Source organism: Bos indicus x Bos taurus, chromosome 5, assembly GCF_003369695.1.
Source record: "Bos indicus x Bos taurus breed Angus x Brahman F1 hybrid chromosome 5, Bos_hybrid_MaternalHap_v2.0, whole genome shotgun sequence".
Classification (NCBI taxonomy): domain Eukaryota; kingdom Metazoa; phylum Chordata; class Mammalia; order Artiodactyla; family Bovidae; genus Bos; species Bos indicus x Bos taurus.
In genome coordinates, this window is record NC_040080.1 from 64,630,017 (window position 1) to 64,650,046 (window position 20,030).

The window sequence follows — 20,030 nt, forward strand, 5'->3', positions numbered from 1 at the left end:
TCTGGCCTCATTCCTGAAATTAATAACACATGGCCTTGTTTCTCTTCTGGGTAGTAGGGTGTAGCTGGGTGCGGCCTGAGGTTTCCTGGACAGCTGTGTGGCAGATTCTGGGATTCTTGTGCCAGAAACAGGGATCCCAACTATCCAGAGAGCTCCCTCAGCGGTGCCTCTTTTTTAAAAAAATTTAATAGTTGTATTTGTTTATGGCTGTGCTGGGTCTTTGTTGCTTTGTGGGCTTTTACTCTAGTTGTGGTGCTCGGGCTTCTCATTGCAGTGGCTCCTCTTGTTGCAGAGCACAGACTCTATAGAGTTTGCAGGCTTCCGTAGTTGGGGCTCGTGGGCTCAGTAGCTGGGGCTTCTGCGCTCTAGAGCACAGACTCAATAGTTGTGTCTCAGGGGCTTAGCTGCTCCATGGCACGTGGAATCTTCCCAGAGCAGGGATTGAACTCATGTCTCCTGCATCAGCAGGTGGATTCTTTACCACTGAGCCACTCGAGGGAAGCCCAGCAGTGCCTCTTGACTTCCCCAGTCCTGAGACATTTCTCTCATAGAACACAATAGTTACCCTAATGGGCAGACCCAAAATACTGAAAAGAACTCCCATTTGTTCTTATAGGTATCTTTATTTGAAAACTTAAAAACTTCTGGCACATACAGATTTGAGCATTTAGATTTTGACTTCAGGGTATATATGTGAATAACTTTGATGATTTGTGGGTTAAATAGAAAATACCAACCTTAAAATTTAAAACAAACTTAGGCCCTTGCCCCAGAATTAAGCACTTTAAACAATTCTTCTGTTCTCTTACTTTTGACTTCTCCAGATTTTCTTGCAGTTTTAGTGTTTTCTGCTAAGGCTGCAGCCAGAAGACCATAAAAATTTCAAAGTGAGCAGCTAACATTTTAGGTATATGACAACTAAGAAATGCAGGGATGAGAAAAATGGAGTACATGCTGTGATTGGCAGGCTCTACTATCTCTCCATTAAGTAGCTGGACATTAGGCAGAAATTAGAGAAATTCTTTCCTTACATTGGCACTGACTGCTCTCTTCTGGGATCTTGCAATAGGCAGATGCCTTCTTGCCTCAGAAAAGCCCCTTTTCTTTCTTCATCTGGAGCTGTTTCCAGCCAGGCAGAGCAGCAAACTGCCCTCTTGTGATGCCAAACACAGAAACAAAGTCCTTTTCAGAGAGGTAATTCTGAGAGAGAAAACAAAGTTTCTAGTTAGAAGACCTGGCACCTGTCAGTGTTAATGGGGTGGGGGCAGAGGGGCCAAGAGATAGTCCCAAGTAGCTTCTTGAAAGGGGAAGTAGAATGAATTTTCCAGAAAGTCTGTGTTTGACTTAAATTATTCATTGGCGAGCTCGTCAGCTGGTGGAGTCCCACCGTGGCCTGCGGAAGCGCTGACTGGGTTCACGGCGCTCGCAGTCCCACCTGGCACCAGTCTTGCCAGAAGGACAAGAAATGGGTTGTGTATTATTTATGAGTGCTAAACATTAGGCTTTGGCTGAATGGACAGCTAAACTGAGTGACAGTTTTCCTTGCCTTATGCCCTCATCTGCCATTTTTTATTAATATTTTTCTTTTTTTAATCTGCCATTTTTTAGCCAGATGTTTTCCAATGCAGGATCAAGTGGATCTTGTTGAGAGCATAACATTCTAACATTTATTTATTAATGATTAATGAATATTTTCAGTCCAAGTAAAATTATTAAGGTATGGTTTCTGTTTTCAAGGAAGTTGTTGCCCAGATACTTAAGAATTGGTTACATAAGACACTGTGGAAAATTTAGAGACCCTTCAAGTGAAAGTTGCTCAGCTGTATCCGGCTTTTTGCGACCCCATGGACTATATAGTCCATGGAATTCTCCAGGCAGAATACTGGAGTGCTTAGCCTTTCCCTTCTCCAGGTGATCTTCCTAACCCAGGGATTGAACCCAGGTCTCCTGCATCTCAGGTGGATTCTTTACCAGTTGAGCCACCAGGGAAGCCCATGAATACTGGAGTGGATAGCCTATCACTTCTCCAGCGGGTCTTCCCTACCCAGGAATTGAACTGGGGGCAGGCACATTCTTTACCAGCTGAGCTATCAGGGAAGCCCAGAGACCCTTCAAGGGAAAAATAAATTCATTCATTCAACATGACTGTTAATTAAATCAGCTGAAACTTAAGTTGTGCCTATGATCTGCCAGTCACCGTTTAGGTGCTAAAAAGCTGAGAATGTGATGGTGAACAATACAGACAAGCTCCCTGCTTTTGAAGGTGTCGGGGAGTGGGGCAGAGAGACAGTGAGTGACCAAGTACAAAAGGACTGTAGGCGCTGAGGGAGGCAGGGTCGGGTGGTCAGGGAAGGCCCTCCTGGGGAGGTGACCCTGCAGCTGTGACCTAAACAATGAGGCGGACCTGGCTTTCTGATGATCTGGGAGAGGGATGTTTTTTCAGGCAGGAGCAGTAGCCAGCAGAAAGGCTCATGTTTGAGGAACAGAAAAACAGCAACTGGCTAAAGGGCTGTAAGTGAAGACAGTACTGGCCTGTAAGACGAAATCAGGTGGGCAGGGGCCAGGTTGTATAGGGCCTTGGAGGCCATCGCGAGGACTCTGGATTTTAAGTGCAGTGGGAAGCCATTCGAGGTGTGTTAAATAGAAGAGTATCATCTGCTATAAAAACCCACTGGTGGTTATATGGGGATCAGATTGTAGGGACAGAGGTGAAAATTCACTGGGGGCCTATGGCAGTGGTCCATGATGGCTGGACCATACTGGCAGCAGAGAGATGGAGAGCAGTGGGTGGCAGCTAGCTGATGGGTTGATGTGGGAGGTGAGGAAAAAGAATCAAGAAGGAGCCCTGGGTTTCTGGCTTGAGCTCCTGGGTAGGTCAGTTGTCTGCTGAGTATTTACACTGTTGGCCGTACTCCGAGATGGTGCTTCTGCAGCGCTCCACTCATGTCAGTCACTCACCTCCTTTTTGGCAGGGTTCACATCCTCTGGCAACTCCTGACTCTGATTTTTCAACAGAACTTCTAGGGGGTAATATTTTGGCTCAGAATTCAGGGCAAGGGTTGTGTCTCTCATATCCTAGGGAAGATAAGAATGTAGACACAATAAAAGACCACTCAGGTCTGTGCAATTGAAGTTCTATGTTTATAACATTAAATTTTTTTTTTTTTTACCACTTCATGCTTTATAATCATCTTTTAGAACAGTGGTCCCCTATGCTGGCTGCATGTCAGAGTCATCTGGAAATCTAAAATAGTTTAGTTTGGGGGTTCTTGAGAAGCTGATTCAGTGAGTCTAAGGTAAATCCTGTATAGTCAGTTGGCGTAAATGTTTTGCATAAATCTCACTTAAATACTGTGATCACATCCCTTCTCTTGGTACTTTTACTTGGGCTCTACATTTCTGGCCTTGAGATGGTTTCAAATTGAAGTCATATTTCTCTTAAATACATTTTAAAGATGCTACGTTGCCATGAGTTTTGAAATCTTGAGTTTGTAGAGCACAAACAGCAAAACACCAGATGGTTTGGACAGTGGTGCTGTGCACTGTCCTGATGCTAAAGAGCTGCTGGGTTCTCGGCCGGGAGCTCCACTTCTGGGGGCCGTTAAAACAGGGGTAATGGCCTGAGTTTCTGTGGATGCCACTGTCAGAAACTAATAGTGTCACCTGGGTTACAAGCTTATTATTTCTGAAAAATACTACTAGTTAATTTAATCTCTCCTGAGTGACAGAGTTGAATAATTCGATTTGGTAACAGCAAGTCTGTTCTAAATTCTGGAAGGAAGTAAAATAAGGAACTCGGCTCTGAAGCCTGCTCTTTCTACCGATTAAAACAATCTTCACATCACATTAGACCATCAGAGTGATACTGAGAAGGACATGATAGGGTTTCAGCCATGCTGTGTCTGCAGCATCTGCTGTTTCTTTCTGGCTCTGGTTGCCTGTGAATAGCTCCTCCAAGAAACTTACAGCAGTGATTCTTGTGATAGCAACAGCATCTCCCAGCTCTTCTTTTAACTGTTCATATGATTTCCCTGCCTAGGAAGAAGATATAGAAAACAGGATGAGATGCTGCTTATAGTGGAGGGACGTCTCAGGTCTGGTCTATAACCCTTGAGAGAAGCAAAACAGCCAGGGGACAGAAGACATTTCAGAGATAAGCAGAAAGGAAAATCCCCTCTTCCAGGTCTATGCATGGTTGGAAGGTACTTAAACATGATCTGCACTCTTTGCTGGTGACTCCTCAATATTCCATACTAAGAGCAGTTGACTAGGAGTCAGAAAACCTGGCTTCTTCCTACTGGTTGTGACTGTAGACAAGTAACTTCTCTGAGCTTCCTCATTTGTAACACAGGCAACAATGTTCCCCTGGCTATCAGGATGTAATGTGTGTGGACAGACTTCACAAACTTTACTGCTTCTCACGTTGCCTGTTCCTGAGGCACGCTGTGAATTTGCTGACTAGACTTAACTGCTGTGCAGGGTGCGAAAGAGAAGGAAGGTAAAAACGGGAGAGGGGAGAAGGGAGTGGGGGGGTACAGTCCTGGGTTGACTCGGCCCTCGAGTACCCTGCCATCCTTCTGAGGTGTCAGTGCTGAGCACCCTGGCAGTAAGAACATCTCCCTGCTTCTCTGTTCTTACGCTCCAAACGTGAGGGTCCCAGGCCAGGAACCAGCCTGTGAAGATGGGAGGCTCGAATCCCTGTTTAACGATCAGGATCGGTGTGCCGGTGTCTCGGCCGCTGGGGTGAGTGTGCAGGTACTCCTGGGCGGTAGACAGAGCACTCTTCTTCTCTGCAGCGTTGGCCTCAGCCCCGATCCACAGGAACACCTGTTGTTGTAGAGACCTGTTACTGCGCTCATGCCAGAGGCTAGTGCTAGATAGTACGCGCTGCCCCGTCTTTCCCCGTCAGCAGTTTACAGCCTCAGCAGAGTAAAGTTTTTCTCAGATTTGTTTTGATTTGTGTATCTCCCACATCTACATCTCCAGTCCTGAACTCTCTGAACGTCAGCTTCCTGAATCCAGCTTCTTGCAAAACATCTCCTCTCGGCTGTCTCCAAGCACCTCAAGTATAACACCCCCAACATGTAGCTCTTTTCTAAACTTGTATCTGTGTCTCCATTCTTGGGGAATGGTGTCCATTCAGTCACCCAAGGCAGTAACCTGGGAATCATTCTGAATGCAGTCTGTATCCCCAGGACTTAGCTAGTTTACCTCTCATGCTTTTGTCAAATCTGTCGCCATCCATCCAGCTCTACTCCACTGCTTCTGTGGGCCAGCAGCAGCTCTTTCTGGACTAGGACCATGTGTGCTGACGGGCCTCCCAACGTACAGTCTTCTTTTTTCTCACACCCCCTCCCTCGTCTCCTACACTCGCTAGAGTGAGTGATCTAAAGCACAATCTGACCATGTCACTCACCTGCTTAAATTTCAGTAGCTTTCCAGGGTAAGTTCCAAACTTCTTGACTTGGTTGGTAAGGTCCATACCTACTTCTTTAGCTTCACCTCTAGGGCACTCTTTAACTCTGTCTTATACTCTGATAATACTCTTTGTAGTTCCCTATATACTAGACTATTTCCTGCCCTGCTTTTCTTTTGCCTGGAATGGCCTCTTTACCTGATTAATACCTGTTTCTCCTTGGAGTCTTGGAGACATCTCCTCCAGAGAGTCTTCTCTGAGCCCCCAAACTGTGTTGAATACCCTAATTTGTGCTCCTGAGGCACTTCATATGTACCTCCATCACAGTAAAATGATGATCCTCCATCTGGTCTCCTCCACCCTCCGTCAGCCTGTAGACTCTGAGAGTGGGGTGGGGCCCTTTGCCTTAGCGACACCACGCCCAGCACAGTGATTAGAAAGGAAGAGGTGTTTGCTGAGCCAAATTGAAGAAAACCGGATGTGGCAGAGGGGTGGCCTTGAAGATGTCCCCTTTTATCCCTTTATTCCCCCAAAGGCCCATATCTCCAGGTGTGCAGCCTACTGCTCTTGGTCCTGAGAGAATGGAGTGTGTGATAGGATGGCATGATTTTCCCAGAGCATAGTGGGAAAATTCCCAGGATGGTGAGTTTTAAACAACATTCTACTCTCTCCAACCCTGGCAAAAAAGCAGGCTCTTCCTTCGGTCACCACTGACAATTGTTTGATTGACTTGGGGATGGTCCAGGGCTACCCTGGCTTACCTGGGGTTTGGGGGAGAGATACTATACAAAAAAATAGCCTAAAGCTTGAGGATGTCTGTCATTTGTTCCAAGCTCTCCGGCTGTGTCTTACCTGGTCCCAGGTATCCAGGAGCATCACGTCACCTGGGTTCAGGTCGTCCTGGGTAAAGTCTATGATCTCAGTGACAGTGAACCGGCCAGTCTTATTGGAACATTCAAAGAGACGAGACTGGACATCTAGGATCTCCTGCTGTAGTCTGCAATACAGTCCATGTAGAGGAGCTGAGCTGCTTGGAAATCACCTGCAGTTCACCAGTCTGGGAGGCAGGGGGAGCCAAACGGAGGGGATGCTGTGGTCCTGTACCTTTTGTCACTGGCATAGGGAGTTTTCCCTCCCAGCAGGTCCCAGAACTCAGCTGGCTCCTGGCCCTCAGCCACTGTGTTCTCAGTACCGTCACAGAGAAGTCCGGCCAGCTCCTTAGCCATCGCCCGCTCATCCCCACTAGACCCCTGAGAACGGGGTGGGGAGAACACAGATGTGAGTCACACACAGGCACGTTGATGTGGGAATAAAGTGCTTAGACTAATAACTCAGTGTAGAAGGAAATGGCAACCCACTCCAGTGTTCTTGCCTGGAGAATCCCAGGGACGGGAAAGCCTGGTGGGCTGCCGTCTATGGGGTCACACAGAGTTGGACACGACTGAAGTGACTTAGCAGCAGCAGCCAGGATTAGTTACCAAGCCAAAAGACCTCAGGACAGGGAGATAGATGGGTTTGTTCTGGTGCTGGGAAGGGTGGAGGCAGGGTGAGGGGTGGGGGGTGGGGGGCTGGGGGGGAGGTGGGTGGGGGTGGGGGTGGGTGGGAAGGAGGAAAACAGTGTGGTAGCAAAGGACCAGACTAGACTCTGAAATGCTCGGTGGGTATTGAGAGGTCACTTTTGTTTTACCTTCAGTTGGAATTTTAGCACTTACTTGTGATTATTTTTTTTAAGAAAAATATTTTTAAAATTATATACAGGAAAATTCACCCTTTCTGCCATAGAGTTCTATGACTCTTGACAAATGCATAGAATCACACTACCACCGCCACAACAAAAAAGAGAGAAGTTGCCTCACCACTGCAAAAGTTTCCCTCCGACCACCCACACCTTTGTAGTCAAACCCTCCATGCATCCTTAGCCTCTGGCAACCACGGATCTGTTCCCATCCTGACAGTTTTGCCTCTTCCAGAACCTGGTAAATGGAATCCTGCATAGTGTGGCCTCTGAGTCTAGCTTCTCTCACTTAGCATAATGCATTTGCGATTCTTCCTTGGCAGTTGTGGGTGTTCTGTAGCTGAGTAGTAGTCCATTCCAATTGTGTGGAAGCACCACTGCTTGCTCATCCATCCTCCAGTTGATTTGCTTCCAGTTTTTGGCAATTAGAAATAAAGGTGCTATTAAACATTTGTGTATAGGTTTTTGTGTGAAGGTAGTTTTTTCACATGGGTACATACCCAGGAATGTATGTACCCAGGAATGGGCTCATACAATAGGTATATGTTTTATAAGAAACCATCAAATTGTTTTCTAAGGCCGTATCTGCATTTTCACCTGCAGTGTGTGAGAATTCCTATTGCTTTTGTCACCAGCACTAGATAGCATAGGTTTTTTAGTCATTAGTCATACGTGTGTAGTGGTATCTCATTGGGGTTTCTATTTGCATTTCCCTAATGACTATTAATATTGAGCATCTTTTCCTATTCAATTCTCTTTTGTAAAACAGTTCTAGTGCTTTTCATTGCAGATGAAATCTGAATTGACAAAAATCATATTTTTAGTGTTCTTTTGTTCAGTGTTAATGCCTGTCCTATTACAGTGCACCAAACTGGTGTGGAAAGATTGACTTTTCCATCCTGCATCCAGCCTCCATGTGTTTAGCTGTTTATGGAGGGTCTCCTGGGTGTGCGCAGTGCCATTATTGAGTGTGTAACTGGAGGCCTAATTGTGAGGAACATTGCTGGTCCCTTTGAAGAATCTTTAGGAAAAGGCTCCTCTATTTGAGGACTGCTCCAGCCTATTCTCAGTTCCTTTGCCCTTGCTGACCAGAGGGTGGGTGCAGGGCTGGGAGCCAAGGGATGGGTGTGACTGCTGGGCCAGCTGTCTTACCTTGCCAAACCACAGGTAGTGCTCTGCCTGCGTCCTCAGCAGAAAGACATCATTGGAGTTTAGGGAGGAGGTGAAGGCTGGGACCTCCACTGCTTTGGTGTTAGATTTGTTATGTCCTTGAATCTGGAAGAGTCTTACTGGAGGATCCGGCTCAGCATTTCCCTTCCTAGAAGTCCCACCCTAGAGAGAAAGAAAAAAGCAGAGTCCAGATCTAAGGTATACAGTGTACGCTGAGCACTGGGCCAGCGCTGTGGAGAATAGGGCTGTATCTGACACCATCTTTGCCCTCAAGGAGCTTCTCAGCCAACTGGGAGAGGTCGAGATGAGCCGGAGTTATGGTACCAACAGTGTTAGCTTTCAGGGGACTTCCCTGATGGTCCAGCAGCTAAGACTCTGTGCTCTCAGTGCAGGGGGCCCAGCTTCAATCCCTGGTCAGAGAACTAGATCCCACATGCCATAGCTAAGACCCTCTGCAGCCAAATAAATAAATATTTTTAAGAAATGGTGTTAGCTTTCATTCTGAGACCTGGGTTATATGCCAGGCTCTTTTCTGGTGCCTTAGCTATATCATTTTATTGATCCTCATAATAACTCTGTGAAGTAGGTATTATTATCCCACAGTGCAGGTGGGGAAACTGAGGCTCAGAAAACTGGGTAATCAATGACAAGACTAGGACTTGACCACAGACTTGTGTATATCAAGCGTGTGACATCATACAGTTCTGGTGGTGCTTCAGCCAAGGCTTTCTGGAAGACATGGGACTGGAGTCTGAAGGGGCACATGGCTGGGGGAGGCAGACAGGGAATGATAGAGCACATGTGAGGTCTAAAGAGGAGACCCACCTGACTGGAGTGGAGTGTGGAGGTTAGGGAGCTGAGGGTGATGCACCTGCACAGGTAATATGGGTCAGATTATACAAGACCTTGAACATGAACTAGGCAGGGGTGAGGACTTGAAGCCCTAGGCAGTCGGGATGCACTTCAGTGTCTTAGAGAGATCCACCTCCTTCTCGTCTGTGTCCTCCCCAAGCCCCACTGTCCACCCCTCCTCTCCTCTACTGTAGCTCCCTGCTGACCTGCTGGTTCTGAGCATTCTGCTTCTGGTGTAGTTTTACCTTAGGTTTCTCACCTCAAAGATGACCAGCTTTCCTTTGAAGATGGCCATGAAGTGGCGCGGCTCCTTTCCCATGGTAACCCGAACCTGCACAGGGGCCCCTTCAAACTGCTGGTCCACCTCTACCGCCTGATATGCCGAGGCTGCCAGCTCATCCTGTGAGGCGTGGCAGCCCTGCAGGGGTGAGAAGGGTGCAATGGGTCCCTGCCACCCCTGGCCCCAGCTCAGTGGCCAGAGGAAGCACCAGGATCCAAAGCTAAGAGCCTGCCCCAGGCCTACCTGCCAGATATACAGGATGTAATGAGGCTTCCCATGCATCTCGTACGTATAGAGAACCAGATAGCAGTCTCCCCCATAAAAGAAGCCATACCACTGGTGCTCCACGGGGACCAGCTCCAGGTTTTCTATCCTCCAGACCTGGGCATAGAAGAGACACAGTTCCCCAGAGATGGGGGGAGTCCTCTTTGAACAAACAGCCACCTGGAGGGAACTGGGCCATGCTGAGCAGAGAATCCAGGTGGATGAGGCACAAAGGTCCATTCACAGTACCCCTTATCCTCTGGTGCTTCTTCCCAGTACTGAGGGCTTATCCCATTTGCATGATTTGAATCCGGAGAAGTAGGTCATCCCTGGTCAGGCGCACCCCCATCACAGCTCAGAGGTCATTTGAATGCGTCTGCCAGGTGAGCTGTTGACAGCACACTGGGATGCCTACCTTTCCCTTCCCTGAAGAATTGTGGGAGAACCCTGAAGATGCAGACACCTCTTAGGGAAGAGTCCCGAGGCCCCAGAGATGACAAGGGAAACAGAGGAGACACAGGATCCTGTGCGCTCCTCTGCAGCAAAGCAGCCAGGAGACCGGTGCCCTGCCTGCCCTGGCACATGGGTCACTGGGCTTATTACCTCAACTTTGCCGTTGCCGTCATCCACCATTCTTTCCTGGGCTGCCACCTCTGGTTTGGTGTGCAGCAGAGTTACATCAAATTTATCCTGGAAAACCTTCGCTGCAGAGAAGGGGTTGGGAGAAGCCAGGTGAATGAAAAGCATCCATGCCCATCTTTCTAGAGACTCCCCACAATGAGAACACCATCTGGGGGCAGTCTTACCAACTTTACCCACGCTGAACGTTTTCCCCAGACCCACGGTCTGTTCCTTCACCGTCCACTTCTGGAACAGCTGCTTGAACATGGCTGACTCGGCACCGTCATTGACGGTCTCCACGTTGGTGCTGCTGGGGTAGCCCTTCATCCTGATGAAGTCCTGTGGGTACCCCCCACCCCCAAAGGGCAGGTCAGTCAGGGAATGCACTGGTTTCTTGGCTTGACTGGTAATTTACCCCTTTGAAGCCATTGGGTAGGATTGTTCCCTTCTGGGAGTCAAAGTCAAATTCTAACTCACTTCTGTCTAGGGACCACGCTAGCTGCCTCAAGGAAAGGACTAAATGGAACATTTTGGCATTCCTTCATTGGTCATGATTATTACTGATTTTTTTTTAAAATTCTGTCTAGTATATTCCTTCAGCACTTCTGTACTCTACTGATTTTGCATCACTTTCATTTGTTTTTTTTTTCTTGCTTGGTAGATGCATCCTGCTTGGTTCAGCTGCAGGATGCTGCACAATAATGTCATAAGTTCCTTGAGGACAGGGCTGTTGATGTGTGGTATTGCCTTCAATAATAACAGCCACCTTTTATTGGGAAGGTGTGTGTGCCAGTGTGTTTAAATGCTTTACAAAAGTTATTTAACCATCACAACAACCCCAGGAAGTAACACTAGACCTGGATTTGAATCCCAGTTTGTCTGTCTGACTTTGAAGTCATGGATATAACTGTGATGTTTTGTGCTCCAGCACCTAATATGGCTCTCTGAGCACCTCTGATGTTTCGTGAACAGACTTTTTGGATAATACTGCATGTCCATAGCTCCTACCAGGGCTTTAGACATGGCCATCTGTTTCTCAACCTTTGTGGCTCCTCTTCCTTTCCACACATAGATCTTGGTTCCACTTTGGTCCAGGATGTAGCAGTCCTGAAGCAGATGGCCAGGGACAAAAGTGGTTACTGCTGCCCGAAACCATAAGGAAGGCCTCTCCGTGGGGCCTGCCTCTGAAGCCAGGTCCGGCTACCCCAAGCCAAGCCCACCCAAGTGCTACTCACATCAGGATTCAGTAAGTCCTGGACCAGAGGCCTCGTCGCTACCTCTGTGACCACCAGCTGCCCAGATGAATCCGAGACACTGGAGAAGGGGAGAAGTTAGCCTGTACATTCCCTTCTACAAAGCATCATGTGGTCAGTTTGTTATTTCCTGGCTTGGTCTTAGGATGGAGTTTCTGGGTAGAGTTTGACTTCTTGCGACAGGCATGGCATGAGTGCGGACTGGGATGTGATGGACACTGTTGTCTGGGGGAGCCTTCTGTGCATCTCTTTCCTGAATATTATCTCTACCTTTCCCCTGACATTATCCTGTCCACACCCCTGGGATGCATAGACTTGAGTCAAGGAACATTCTCTCCCAGAGATCAGGAATCATTGCTAACAAGAGCAGACAGTAGCTGCTCAGGGAACAACAAACTCCTTGTAGAAGCTGCATTCAAAGAAAGACTGAAAGAAACCCAGGTGCCTGCACCCCAAATGAAGCCAAGCAGAAGTGCTTGTTTCTCTGGGGGCCACCTTCCCCTGACCCCAGCTTCCAATCAGCAGCCAGCCTTAGCTACTCACTGATACAATGTGATGTTTGATTTCTGCTGCTGATCTATGACCTCATCTGGGACTGCCGGTTGGATAATGGAGCGCCGGCCGAGGGTGTCCTGAAGGACCTTCATCAGCTCCGGGCTGGCTGCCTCCTTGTCTCCCTCGATCACTCCTATCTCAGCACGGCCCCCTCGCTCCCTGTCCCGAATATCCTTTGCCAGAAGCATTGCCTGTAAAGAAGGCCGGGGATGCCCTTAGCTCCAAGAGAAACAGCCTGGATCCCAGACACAGGGGTTACCCTGATACTGAGGAACCCCAGGCTGAGTTGCAGCCTCAGTCATGTGGCCTATCTCTGAAACAGATGCTGCTCAAAGGCAGGCATCTGGCTGGAAGGGCAGGAAAGAGCCAGCCGGGAAAGAAGGAAAGAGTAGCTGGGGGAAAGGAGGGGCCGACCGCATGGGCCACACCTTCAGGCGCTCCCCACTGCTGCTCTCTGGGCCGTTCCACTGGACGATGACCTTCCCAAGATCCAGCAGGAAGACATCCCCTCGGTTAAAACTGTCCCAGCTCATTTCCACCTGCAGGGAAGAGACAGACATAGGGCAGAAGGAATTCCTGGGTGCCAGGCGGAGAGGCCTCAGGCCCAGGACAGATAGGGGCAGGACTGACCTCGGTGGCCCGGATGTTTCTCTTCCCTTTCACATGCAGCAGCCGCTTCACGTTGTAGGCGTTGGTCTCCACGTGCTTCATCCCAGAGGCCACACCCCCTTTCTTGTAGCTGAGGGAACAGCCGTTGCGTTATTTACTGAGAACCTGCTGTTTGCCAGGTCCTGGGGAGAGAGTGGTGGGCCACACAGAGGCAGCCTTTGCCCACATGGGTGATGACAGTAAATGAGCAAGGCAAACACTGATGCTGGTCACCCCTGCCACAGAGTTGCCCCTAGTGGAGGCTTTTTGACCGAACATTTGGGGCTGTCTTCTCTGGAGGACTGACATTTGAGTTGAGATATTAAGAGTAGGAACCAACCACCGGAGGACTAGACCTCCAGACAGAGGAGTGATAATCCCCACGGCAGGAAGAGCTTGTTTTGTTTTGTTCTTGAAGCTGAACATCATGTGTGTTGGGGCAGGGCCCTCTTCAGGCCATCTCCCGTGGCCTGAAGACCAACTCACTCCCGGAAACCACTCTCCTGCCTCTGGTTCTCACCCCAACCCAGCCTCCTCTAGGCATCCCACACGTGAAGGGTGCCCAGAAAGCCCCCGGGAGCAGAGGGCCTCCGTTGCTGGGTTCCCTGGTGGTTCAGCAGGCTGCTCTGTGCCCAATGGGGCCTCAGTGAGGACTGCTCACCTGCAAGAAGCTGGCCTTCAAGCAGCCTCAGAACGCTTGAGCTCCTTGGAATCCTTTTGTTGTCAATCTCCAGTGTAAAGTTTGGAGGTGATCAAACTCCTCAGTTCATGGCAGGCTGTCATCACCGGCCTTTACAAGACCCCGCTCTTGCAGTGTATGTGTTCCCTTTTATCTGCATAAACTCCCCTCCCTGCCTTTTCCTCCCCACCATAGGCATCCATTCTAACCGTTTAACATCTATCTTTCTATTTTCATTCTGATAAAACATGGCCTGTTGTTTTGTGCTTATGTCATTTTTTACAAACAGGAATTGGCATTCTGTTCTATATTTCAAGCCTGTTTCTTCCTGTGTTCCTTAAGCCCAGTGTTTTTAAGGTGTGTCCACAGGTCAGATGTGTCTCTAATGTGATGGCATGGTACTCCCTGCTGTCTCGGAGTGTTTCTCCTGTTCAGTCTCCCTGGGGGAGGCACATGCCCCACTGCCTGCAGCTTCTCACCACCACTAATACCACTGTGAACATTCTGGCTCCCGTGCCCTTGTGGCAGTAGCAGACTGCCCTCCGGAACACTGGGCCAGTCCTCGTTCCCACCGGCAGGGCCCCCGGGTGCCCATCTCCCCACAGCCTTGCCAACACTCAGCACCACCCAGCTCTCTAACTTACACTGGTGGAGAGGACAGCTTTGTTTTGATTCGCATTTCTCTGATTACTTTCTTCGCATACTTTTTAGCCTTTGGGTTTCCTCTTTGGTGGACCACGTCTACATCCTTGCTGTGTGCCCAGCTACTCACATGATGCCCTGCTTGAAGTAGCCACGGAAGGTGTCGGACTCGTGGTACTGGACCTCCCGGTGCTGAACGGGGCTGCCCCCCAAGTAGTCGTCCAGCTGCGTAGTGTAGATGGCTGCGCAGCTCTGTTCATCCTGGGAGGAGTCCTTCCCAATCCAGAAGTGGATGTCTTGGGAGAGGAGGCAGCCCACTCTCCGGGTCTGGGGTGTAGTCAAAGAGATTGGCTCAAGGGCTGGTTCGCCCCTCTGGCCTGGGAAGGTAGCTGCCTAGGGTGGCTTGTGTCCCATTCTCGGCAGGCTCAGGCCTCTGTGTCCTGCTCTGCAGTCTCTTGCCCCCTACAGTGGCCCCTGGGCAGACCTGTTCCGTGACTCAAGCCCTACCAGCCTGAGTCCCTCCCTACATTTGGGGAATGCTGACAGCTTACTGTCCTCCACATAAGCAGAGGTAGGGGGAAATCTTGCCAGGTTGGAATGCAGGCAAGAGTTCTCTTGTTGCTCATTTGCACCCCTGCACCCTCACAGCTGTATAGAGCTGCTGTCTCCCAGCGTGGCTCTGTCGGCACCGTCCATGTGGGAGACTGTTCCCTCGGCTAGGTGAGCACTTTGAGGCCAGAGACGGCCCTGTGTCCACCTGGCCTTCCTCCACAGCACTGTAATCTGGGGTCTGGGCTCAGGAGGCTGAAGCCTGGCTATGGGCCACATGCTGATGTTCAGACTGACGGCCACACCTCTCCCCCATTCAGATGCAAAATTTAAAACCCTGGCCTAAGCACAGCCTTTGATAGTCAAACTGGAAGCCTGTTCCATGCAACAGCGAGGAAGAATCAAGACGGATACCAGAGGCCTGATTAATTTTGTGGGCAAATCTCCCAGGGAAGCCCCGGAGCTGGCTCTCTGGGGAGGAGCTTGTGAGAATCAGGGGAGAGGGCGGACGGTGCTCACCGAGAGGATGACGTAGCAGTCTCCCTCATAGAAGTTGCCGTGGGCGCTCAGAGGCACCAGCGCCAGCTCCATTTTCTGGAAGGACAAGGGGTGTGGATAGGCTACATCCCTTCCCCCTCGTCCCACAAGCCTCCTCCCTCCATGCTATTATTTGGCACAGGTGACAGGGCTGGGGAGTGGGTGGAAAGGTAGGGAGATGTCCCCAACGGGTCATGGCGGCCAGCCCCAGGATGAGCGCACATCCCTCCAGCTTCTGCTGAGCTCCGCCTGCACAGCCCTGGGTCTGCCCTCCTCCTACCACCTGCCTGGTCTCATCTCACTACACTGAGCAACCTGGTGAGCCCCCTCAGTCCTATGCAGTTGGGTGTAAGCCCTCAAGGAAGAGCCTCAAGTCTCTGAGCCGAAGCACCAGGGTCTCCAGCACTGACTCCATCCACCCAGCACCGGCCGAGGTCTGAGAACGGAGTGGAGTACCCGGATTCTGTGAGGCTCTGGGGGCTGAGGGCTGGCTGTGTGCAGGTTCCGTGCTGAGGGCTCCTGTCTGGAGACTGGATTGGAGCTCTGATGCATCTGTCATAGCATGTCTGGCTCGTCCCAGGAGAGCCGTTCATGTGGCCTCTGATGGGGACTTTCATCACTGTCTCCAAAGAGGTAAACCTGCGGTTCTATGTGAGTATATTCTATATAAAATATGTGTGTCAAATGTGAGAATGTTAACTATCCCACAATTTGTGTAACTTTTTGTTCCTATTAGTTGTTAAATGCACGGGGAGCCTTAAAAGCAGTGGGAGTGACCTGGCTCTGAGCAGCTTGCTAGGCAGCTGTGACCCCTCTTGAGGACGATAGTGAGGTGGGCATCTCCTCTGGGTTTTATGCAGCAGTCCCTCACTGGGCTCAGAGCAGGGAGGAGGAGGTAAGGCTTTCTGGGCCAGGGCGGTTCCCAGCTACAGACCGGTGGCGCTCCGGGTCAGCCAGAGGGGCTCAAGCCGGAGTAGAAGGGATGAGCAGGGCCCCCATCTATGCTGTACCCAAACCTCCTCCTACTTTGCAGGAGCCAGAGTGCCCCGTGGAAGACAGGTTCCATTGTCCTGACTACAGCAGCCAGTAGTCTTGGCTCTCTGGGTGGCCTGGGCCCCACCCATCTCTCCAGGGCATTTACTGGAAGTGCAGATGGCTGGATAAAGGGCCAGCTTATTTTTGCTTGTGAAGAGCATTTCTTCCACCTCACCTCCCCCCTGCCACCCCGCTCTGTGCAAGAATAGGAGACTGTGCTCTTCAGCGCTGCCTCTCACTGCTGCCGAGCCACTAGCAGGAAACTCAGTGTTGGGGGCTTTCGGCGGCCCAGGAGGTGCCCTGTCCCGCCCAGCTCACCTCTATTCTCCAGGTGATGATCCCAGGGTCGTTGCCCACAGCCTGGAAGGCGCTGCTCAGAGACATGGCGCTTGTCTTCCCGGGACTGAAACATCACAGAGCAAGTGGAGAGGTGACGCCTCTCAGAGCAGGCATCCCGCCCGCTTTCCTCCTAAGTCACTTCCCAATCTCGTCAGCCATCCGGCCACATCCTCATGGCGCATCCCTGCACTGTTGTCTCACAGTGATGTGGGAAATGACTTGTCCAAGTTCATGTCGTAAGCCTGGCTGACCTGGCGGCGAGGTGGTGGTGGGGGGGCAAGTTCTGCTTTGCCCTTGCACTTCCCTTGTTAAGAGCTCTGGTAACAGGCATCATTATTTACTGAAGGGGTGACAAATGTGTTAAACCCTCTGTTGACTGATTTTACTTCTCTCATTTAATTCTCATAAGCTGAATATATTTCCTTCATCTTATATTGTGGGAAAATTGAGGTTCAGAGAGGTTAAATAATTTGCTCAGTATCACCAGAAAGAAATCCCTCCCTGATCTTAAAATCTCTGTTCTAATTACTCTGAGGTACTACAACTCTTCCTAACTTACCTAAATTCAGTGGCACATGGGCTGAAAAGCTTACATCAGAGTATTTCCAAACTGAGTTTCCTTCTCTCATTCTTATTCCAGTTCTCCCAGACTCTCTGCTTGGCAGGTCCTCTTCACAGTCCACTCTTTGGGCTTTCACTTACCAGACTTTTTAAAGTAAACCATCCTTAAACTATCCCATCCTGCTTTTGTCATATGACTAATATATTCCCTGTGCCTCACAGAAGAAAAGGGAAAGTAAAATGGCAGAGCTGGGACATAGAATTCAGGGTGTGGACTTCCCTGGCAGTCCACCACTTAAGGCTTGGATTTCCAATGCGGGGGGTGGGGGCGGGGGTGGGTTGATCTCTGGTTGGAGTACTAAGAGTTCAGGGTGCCAGCAGGGACAGGCGGGCGTGGCCTGTGGACAGACCCTCCCCCGCCCCCACAGACCCAGCCAGTGGTGCAGTGCCCTTCCGCAGGCAGGGTGCGGAGACACAGGGAGAGGTCAAGAGAAGTGCATTATGCACCATCTCTATTCGAGGCGTGTCTAGGGTTATCAAGCTCTTACACATGTCCACGGTCGCATAGCTTTTGCATCATGAAAATTCCTGTCCGGTTCTTGCTCTCAAGGGGCTTGCAATCTCGTGATATACAGTAACTGATGAATGCTCTCACATGGCAAAGGTAAAGGATGGGCTTGACTGATTCATTAATACACAGGAAAAAGAAAAACAAAAACCAAAAGCCCTGAAAGGTCTAGCTGGGATTTTGTGAAAGTATTAGTCACTCAGCCGTGTCTGACTCTTTGTGACTCCATGGACTGTAGCCCACCAGGCTCCTCATCCATGGAATTCTCCAGGCACGAATACTGGAGTGGGTAGCCATTCCCTTCTCCAGGGCATCTCCCCGACCCAGGGATCGATCCCGGGTCTTCTGCATTGCAGACAGTTTCTTTACCATCTGAGCCACCAGGAAAGCCTGGGGTTTGGCTATTTGGAAGCATATTGTCCTCGTCAGGAGGAGCACGTCTGGCCATTCTTTTCTTGAGCCTTGGTAGATGAACCTAGGTTTGGGTATGTGCCATTATCTAGTGTGGACATTGGCAAAACAAAAAAAGACAAACAAAAATCTCCCTTTGTCTACTGCTGTAGCAGGCCTAAAGCAGAGCAATGATGCGGAGCAGTAATGTTTGAGGATTTAATTTGATAACTGGCACTGCCCCACCCTGTGCTGCTTGGAACTGCTGGGGAATATTTGTTCAGGTTTCCTGCAGATCCTAGATTTCAGTCACTAAAGGCAAATGCCATGACCCAACTAGGGGAAGGGGATAAAGACCAATTCGTTCCTGGGAGAGAGCTAAGTGTAAACCTGCTAAAAGTCAAACCAGCTGTCACTAATTAGGACTGTGAGTCCAGAGGCCAAAAGCGGTCCCAATTCCCAACAGGGACTTAGCAATCAAGACACTCACTGGGCCAGGAGCCCTGAAATACAGGACAGGACATGCTCACAGAAGGAACTCTGCCATACTGGAACACCTAGAAACTGACACCGAAGTCTCCCAAAGCGTCTCTCCATCCCTCCTCAACTCCTAATTTATTAACTTAGTACCCTTTGACACTACCGCTGGGTGGGGTGCAGTTTTGAAATCCCAGGTTAAAAGGTAGTGGCCCTTAATTCCTATCAACACTGTGAATGGACCCGAAGTAGAGGAAGCTGGTTTTCATTTATGCCTTGCTCTACACCATCTTTTTGAGCTGGGGTATTCTGTTTCTTAGTTTTTGAAAATATGCCTTAATGTTTAGGGAGCTCTTAAAAATTACCTCAACTTGTCAGCAGGAAGTTTGCAAAACTGACAAGCTTCTGGTTCAATCCTCTAAGCCTCATCCAAGAAGACAAGGCCAAGGAAATTTCAATCTCTTGTTTCTTTCTAGTCCATGCTCTACTGACATGCACCCATAAACCAAAGAGAACTTACCTTGCCTTCTACCAGTCTTCCCAGTTTTCTGGCTGTGAGTAAGCAGTGTTGAGGAACCACCCAGTGCGGGAGGCTCCAGGCCCTGCTGCCTTCTCTTAGTAATGGCTGTGCAGATACTGGGTTTTATTTGCTTGGGTTTGCATCTTAACCGCATTTTCCTAGTCCTGGCCAATCACAGCCATCCTAGCCCTGGGCTCGACTTATTCAAACCAGAGGGAAAGCTTTATCTGTTCCTATTCAAAAGAGCAAAAACAAGAGCAGACTTTTAAAGGCTTCTTTTTAACTCCAGTTCCACGCCCTGATATAATTGATTTTTTTTAAAGTGAAGTCATCAATAATGCAGGAAAGAGGGTGGGAGGATATGAAATTTGCCATCCTGTAGATATGAATGCATTACACTGATGACAGGAGGCAGGGCTGGGCCGCCCGCTGAGCCCCTGGGATGTCCAGGCTGGCAAGCGCCTCCCCCAGAAGTTTCTAGGCATTTCTCGGAGGTGAAGTCTGGGTGAAGGGCCACAGTGTGTTATCAGGTCATTCTGTTTTGTCCCTTGGGGGGTCATATGGCAGTCCAATCAAAATCTGAGTGCTTACTAGGTGCCAGGAACCACTGTTGAGTTCCAGGGCTCCTACTCTGGGAAAACCAGTAAGGGGTACAGAAGGAAGACTCTACATCCCTAAGTCCCTCCGGAGCTTCCAGTTCCTCACCAGAAGTCAACAGAACACCAAGCTTATGCTTATTAAGCACCTGGAGGGAATGGGGTTGATTCTACCCGGGGGCCAGGGAAGAGCTAATGGAGCCCAAGTTCTGTGACCTTGGGCAGAATCCCTGTGCTGAGTCCACAGTTGGTCTCCCAGCCTGGGCACTCCAGCCTCGTAATGACAGAGGGGTTCTGAGGGAACAAAGGGTGGGGGGTAAGTTACGAATGAACAAGAGCAGGG

General features: G+C 49.7%; 1 protein-coding gene across 1 annotated transcript; it reads right to left on the reverse strand.

The window, feature by feature from the left end:
* Positions 1-603: 603 nt before the first annotated feature.
* AVIL (advillin) lies at positions 604-19,961 on the reverse strand. Its single transcript, XM_027542386.1, has 20 exons — positions 19,092-19,961; positions 16,555-16,639; positions 15,184-15,258; positions 14,246-14,442; positions 12,777-12,885; positions 12,575-12,685; positions 12,135-12,337; positions 11,574-11,652; positions 11,347-11,445; positions 10,524-10,677; positions 10,321-10,421; positions 9,697-9,834; positions 9,433-9,591; positions 8,304-8,483; positions 6,521-6,666; positions 6,269-6,413; positions 4,639-4,827; positions 3,967-4,035; positions 2,959-3,075; positions 604-1,200 (listed from the first exon to the last, which is right to left on the reverse strand). Exons 2-20 carry the CDS (start codon positions 16,618-16,620, stop codon positions 1,087-1,089), a joined length of 2,451 nt encoding a protein of 816 aa, XP_027398187.1. The 5' UTR covers positions 16,621-16,639; positions 19,092-19,961; the 3' UTR covers positions 604-1,086.
* Positions 19,962-20,030: the final 69 nt, after the last annotated feature.

What these genes read in the sequence shown, in the direction of transcription:
- AVIL (XM_027542386.1), bottom strand. Translation starts at nt 16,620, where the DNA reads ATGTCTCTGAGCAGCGCCTTCCAGGCTGTGGGCAACGACCCTGGGATC. An exon ending in GTTCAGCGTGGGTAAAGTTG is followed by an intron (nt 10,422 to 10,523) that starts GTAAGACTGCCC and finishes CCTTCTCTGCAG; the next exon opens with CGAAGGTTTTCCAGGATAAA. An exon ending in ACGGCAACGGCAAAGTTGAG is followed by an intron (nt 9,835 to 10,320) that starts GTAATAAGCCCA and finishes TTCTATGCCCAG; the next exon opens with GTCTGGAGGATAGAAAACCT.